General features: G+C 39.3%; 1 protein-coding gene across 2 annotated transcripts in view; it reads right to left on the bottom strand.

Annotated features, from left to right (window-relative positions):
* Positions 1 to 3,085: 3,085 nt before the first annotated feature.
* Positions 3,086 to 6,609, bottom strand: part of LOC129814176 (neuropilin-1a-like) — a 62,340-nt gene continuing 58,816 nt past the window's right edge. For both annotated transcript variants that reach the window (XM_055867069.1, XM_055867068.1), the window contains one exon: positions 3,086 to 6,387. In XM_055867069.1, the coding sequence (XP_055723044.1) occupies positions 6,098 to 6,387 (290 nt within the window). In that variant the 3' untranslated portion in view covers positions 3,086 to 6,097. The remainder of the gene's footprint in view (positions 6,388 to 6,609) is intronic.

The raw sequence follows: 6,609 nt of genomic DNA, 5'->3' as shown, positions 1-6,609 counted from the left end.
CTATGGTGATATTAAGTATAGCTCTATGGTGATATTAAGTATAGCTCTATGGTGATATTAAGTATAGCTCTGTGGTGATATTAACTATAGCTCTATGGTGATATTAAGTATAGCTCTATGGTGATATTAAGTATATCTCTATGGTGATATTAACTATAGCTCTATGGTGATATTAACTCTAGCTCTATGGTGATATTAACTATAGCTCTATGGTGATATTAACAATAGCTCTATGGTGATATTAAGTATAGCTCTATGGTGATATTAAGTATAGCTCTATGGTGATATTAAGTATAGCTCTATGGTGATATTAAGTATAGCTCTATGGTGATATTAAGTATAGCTCTATGGTGATATTAAGTATAGCTCTATGGTGATATTAAGTATAGCTCTATGGTGATATTAAGTATAGCTCTATGGTGATATTAAGTATAGCTCTATGGTGATATTAAGTATAGCTCTATGGTGATATTAAGTATAGCTCTATGGTGATATTAACTATAGCTCTATGGTGATATTAAGTATAGCTCTATGGTGATATTAACTATAGCTCTATGGTGATATTAACTATAGCTCTATGGTGATATTAAGTATAGCTCTATGGTGATATTAAGTATAGCTCTATGGTGATATTAAGTATAGCTCTTTGGTGATATTAACTCTAGCTCTATGGTGATATTAAGTATAGCTCTATGGTGATATTAAGTATAGCTCTATGGTGATATTAAGTATAGCTCTATGGTGATATTAAGTATAGCTCTATGGTGATATTAAGTATAGCTCTATGGTGATATTAAGTATAGCTCTATGGTGATATTAACTATAGCTCTATGGTGATATTAAGTATAGCTCTATGGTGATATTAACTATAGCTCTATGGTGATATTAAGTATAGCTCTATGGTGATATTAACTATAGCTCTATGGTGATATTAACTATAGCTCTATGGTGATATTAAGTATAGCTCTATGGTGATATTAACTATAGCTCTGTGGTGATATTAACTATAGCTCTATGGTGATATTAACTATAGCTCTATGGTGATATTAAGTATAGCTCTATGGTGATATTAAATATAGCTCTATAGTGATATTAACTATAGCTCTATGGTGATATTAAGTATAGCTCTATGGTGATATTAAATATAGCTCTATAGTGATATTAACTATAGCTCTATGGTGATATTAAGTATAGCTCTATGGTGATATTAAGTATAGCTCTATAGTGATATTAACTATAGCTGTCACGCCCTGGCCTTAGTATTCTTTGTTTTCTTAATTATTTTGGTTAGGTCAGGGTGTGACATGGGGAATGTATGTGTTTTTTGTAGTGTCTAGGGTGGTTGTAAAGTTTAGGGGGTTTATTAGAGTAGTTGGGTTTATGTTTAGTATAGTAGTCTAGCTGTGTCTATGGTTGAGTGTAGGTATCTAGGAAAGTCTATGGTTGCCTGAATTGGGTCTCAATTAGAGACAGCTGGTTATTGTTGTCTCTGATTGGGAGCCATATTTAAGGCAACCATAGGCTTTAGCTGTTTGTGGGGAATTGTCCATGTTGAACGTTTGTAGCCTGTGTGTGTGTGTGTGTGTGTGTGTGTGTGTGTGTGTGTGTGTGTGTGTGTGTGTGTGTGTGTGTGTGTGTGTGTGTGTGTGTGTGTGTGTGTGTGTGTGTGTGTGTGTGTGTGTGTGTGTGTGTGTGTGTGTGTGTGTGTGTGCACTACGTTTATAGCGTCACGGTCGTTTGTTGTTTTTGTATAGTTTGTTATAGTGTTTCGTTTCATGTTCATCTTCGTAGTAAAATAAAAAGAAGATGGCTTATTTTCCACATGCTGCGTTTTGGTCCGTCTCTCCTCCACACGATCATGACAATAGCTCTATGGTGATATTAAGTATAGCTCTATAGTGATATTAACTATAGCTCTATGGTGATATTAACTATAGCTCTATGGTGATATTAACTATAGCTCTATGGTGATATTAACTATAGCTCTATGGTGATATTAAGTATAGCTCTATGGTGATATTAAGTATAGCTCTATGGTGATATTAACTATACCTCTATGGTGATATTAAGTATAGCTCTATAGTGTTATTAACTATAGCTCTATGGTGATATTAAGTATAGCTCTATGGTGATATTAAGTGTAGCTCTATAGTGATATTAACTATAGCTCTATGGTGATATTAACTATAGCTCTATGCCTGATAGCTCTATGGGGGTGATGGCACTTAATCATGGTGGCTTTCTCAGGAAACCTCATCCTAACCATGCAAGCCTTCGCACATGTTATCTCTACCTGCAACAACTGAACTTTACAGGAACTGAGTAGCGCTGGTAATTGACTTTATTTGATCATGTATGTCCTAATCTACTGAATGAGAAACGGAGTGACAATGCTCTTGATTTGTTGCCATTGATTTGGAGGAGGTCATGCTACAGCCGTTGCAATACAAAGCGTTTTATACAACACTGTCCTCCAGTGTTCAATGTGGAGATTACATAGGCCACACGAGAAAGAGACAAGTCCGGGTAGATGGGGCAAATCCTGACTTCCATTTAAGTCTAATTTATATAGGATTCAATCCATATCGCAGAAGTATTGCGGAAGATCCGCATTATAGCGCGATTGAAATTTAAAGACAATGTTCCCGCGTCCGCGGAGACTGCATTCACGGTAAATGTTGCATATGTCGGCTCATTATGAAATTACCTTTACATTTTAACATGGATTGTTAGCGATATTGATTGAATCCAGACCTAACAGGGGATTTCCACTATCAGCGTTAAATCATATAGCCACGCTAGCTTCATCCTCATGTGGGTGCTAGCAAACAAAAAGCATGCTAGGTACTGTTAGGTATCAACAGCCAATCCAGCAGAGGCTGGAAGCCAAAGTGATTGGTCAATGGCAGAGTATTTGCATAAAATTCAGCTATACTCAATTTTGGCCCACTTCGCTTCCCTCTATTGAAAATGAAAGGACTTCGATGTTTCAACATCCCTTGTCGCCTGCTATGGAAACCCACTGTAAATATACATTTAGGATTTGCCCCATTATCTTTGAGCTGAACCCACTTGAAAGAATGAATCTTATTCAAACATTTATTTGATCCAATTCTTTGGAATGTAGTAGTCATTGATCAGTCAGAGACAACATAGGTATTGAAGCTGACCAGGGAGTCAAATGGAACCCTATTCCCTTTAAAGTGCACTACTTTTGACCAAAGCCCTGTGGGCCCTGGACAAAGGTATTGCACAGTGTAGGGAATGCGGACATTTGGGTCCAAGTATAGAAACATAATTATCTCAGTCAATAAGGCCTTAACTGCTTAATCATTTTTTCTTTTTTTTTCTTTTTTTATATCTGGGATGGCAAATTACATTTAGCAGTATTGGAAAAAAAAACATTTTGTAGAAAAAATGGCACAGACATTTGTGACAGTACAAAAACATAAGGTGATATAACATACCAACTAAATATAAACATTACGTAAGTAAAGAGACGTGTATAGCTTTTTCAACAATGAAAAACATCTCCATAATTGTACATTTCAGAATTATATCATGTTATCTGAAACCATATAAAATAGTTATCTGTAACACTGTCTTATCCTTCTCTCGCTTTCTCTCTCTCTCTTTTTTTCACAAAACAATATCATAAACAACACAAAGATCTTTTAAATATATCAGTGCAACATTGTTTTCACATCTATTGCTGCAGCATCCTTTCCTATTGAAGAGGACCACACCAAAACATTAGGCCCTTACATTTTTGAGTGGTGGAACCATAGTTACAGGAATGACTCATTCTAATTCCAATGATTCTAATCCTATGGAATATGGAATACCATTAAGAGTTCAAAGCAGAACCATGAAGCAGCTGTCTAACTAGGTTCCCTGAATGAAGGAAACATAGAAGCTCAGATAGACCCCGGCCGAAGGAATATACGGTATAGCTACATTACATCCCTTCATTGAACCTTGGATCCATGTTTTCGCCGTTTTATATAGTACACCGTTTTTCATGAACTCTTTACGTTAGCGTTCAATACAGACAAAAGGAGAGCACATAGGATGTAAGCTACAGTACATGAAAACAGCATGGCAGAAGAGTATCTTTCATTCTAGCAAGGTCCATCATTCTACCATAGACATGTAAGGCCAGTTCCCCAGAACCCAGATTAAGCCTTGTCCAGGACTAAAAAGCACTCTCAAAGAGATTCTTAATCTGTGTCTGGGAAACTGTCCCAAGTATTGTCATAGCAGTGTCATACATATTTTTTCTCTCCTAGAGATGTCTGTTGTCTGGTTGTGTCCCAAATGCCACATTATTCCCTATATAGTGCACTACTATTGATCAGGGCACGTAGTGCACTCTAGGGAATAGGGTGTCATTTCAGACACAGCCGATGGGCTCTTCACTCTCTTGTTAGGCCTTTGTAGCAAACATAACCAATGGCCATAATAACACACTCTTTTCCCAGGCAGCATTGTGAGAGCACCAATGGAACATAACAACACAAAATACCCATTAAATACATGATGACATCCAGACAACATCACCTATGATACAGAGAGCACAAAGAAAGGATACTGCAGCAGTTAGTATTTTTTTTTAATATAAAAGGCCGCTCAAATATATTAAAACCTATGTACAATAAGTTGGATGTGTCATGTACTATGGGGATGGCAAGAAGTCCTGCCAATCTGACTCCCCCAGCCGATGCCTATGTACTGCTATGATGATCAGAACAGAATCAGACTCTACCAGTGGATGCCTACTTACTGCTATGATCAGAACAGAATCAGACTCTACCAGCCGATGGCTACGCACTGCTATGATCAGAACAGAATCAGACTCTAACCAGCTGATACCTACTCACTCTTATGACCAGAACAGAATCAGACTCTACCAGTCGATGCTTATTCATAACTATGTACAGAACAGAATCAGACTCTACCAGTGGATGCCTATGTACTGCTGTGATCAGAACAGAATCAGACTCTACCAACCGATGGCTACGCACTTCTATGATCAGAACAGAATCAGACTCTAACCAGCTGATACCTACTCACTCTTATGACCAGAACAGAATCAGACTCTAACCAGCTGATGCTTATACATAATTATGTTCAGAACAGAATCAGACTCTACCAGTGGATGCCTATGTACTGCTGTGATCAAAACAGAATCAGACTCTACCAGTGGATGCTATGTACTACTGTGATCAAAACAGAATCAGACTCTACCAGTGGATGCCTATGTACTACTGTGATCAAAACAGAATCAGACTCTACCAGTGGATGCCTATGTACTGCTATGAACAGAATCAGTAGAGAAAAGGCAACACAAACTTTCAAAAGGCACTGTCGGAACTAGACACAGGTCTAGGGCCAGGGCAAGCACCCCTCTGGATACACACACACACACACACACACACACACACACACACACACACACACACACACACACACACACACACACACACACACACACACACACACACACACACACACACACACACACACACACACACACACACAAAATGCACAAATCGATGCAGACATACAACAGAAATATAACATGGCCAGCTAAATAGCCAGCCGCACGTCAGGATAGGGAATCAAAGTTTTTATGCTCTTTCTTTCTGTGAAACAGTAATGACTTCAGAAGAAAAATGAAAAATCATATATTTTCAGAAGAAAAATAACAAAAACATGATAAATACTTTCATATTAATTGGTCTCAACACCAGCATCCGATTACATAAAAACAAAGCACGTCACAAAACTAAATCATCCTTTTTGCTGTACACATTTTCTTTATACACAGTGCCCCCTACTGGTAAATTCCTTTCACTGCAGCTCCTGAGAATATCATGACTCGGTCACAACCTCCTACCATCTGTACGGCTGGTTGCGTCCAAAATGGCACCCTATCCCCTACATAGTGCACTACAGGGCACCCTATCCCCTACATAGTGCAGTATATATGGAATACGGTGCCGTTTGGGTCCCAACCCTCCGTCCGGTGGTCTAGTTCCTCCAGCAATGAGGCTGCTTGTGCTCCCTTCCCTCAGAGGAAGCTCACGCCTTTAGCTTACGCCTCTGAGTAGCTGTTCTGTGCATTCAGCTTGCTGTCCTTCTTTAGCTTGACTCCGTCCACCAGCTCAAAGTTATAATTCTCCAGAGCGGACAAGTTCCTGCTGTCGGACATGTGGCCGTGTGAGCAGGCACAGTAAAGGACGACACCACAGATAGCCCCCAGCAAGACCCCCAGAGCGCTCATAGCGATGATGGTGATGAGGATGGGGTCCAGGGTTTTCAGCATGTTGCCTGGGCCACCCAGCTCGCTGTTCTCCACTACCGCTGGGTAGTATGGGTCTATTGCTGAAATGGAGACAGAAAAAAACGACTTTAGTGGCCTGGGGTGGTCTATCAGTTCCTGCCGCTGCCTTCGGAACGCACATGTATGCCAGTGCTGGTGTGGGATTGAATCTGGCCCACGGCCCTTCTAGCACACCATCTCTCCTCCTTCCTTTCCTGTCTCGCTTCACTTTCTTTTTTAAGGATGGAAAGGGCCTTAAAAAAGTATGAACAGCTGGATACATA

Source organism: Salvelinus fontinalis, chromosome 17, assembly GCF_029448725.1.
Source record: "Salvelinus fontinalis isolate EN_2023a chromosome 17, ASM2944872v1, whole genome shotgun sequence".
Lineage (NCBI taxonomy): Eukaryota > Metazoa > Chordata > Actinopteri > Salmoniformes > Salmonidae > Salvelinus > Salvelinus fontinalis.
The sequence above is the reverse complement of the archived record's forward strand: the minus strand, read 5'-3'. Positions and strand labels throughout refer to the sequence as shown.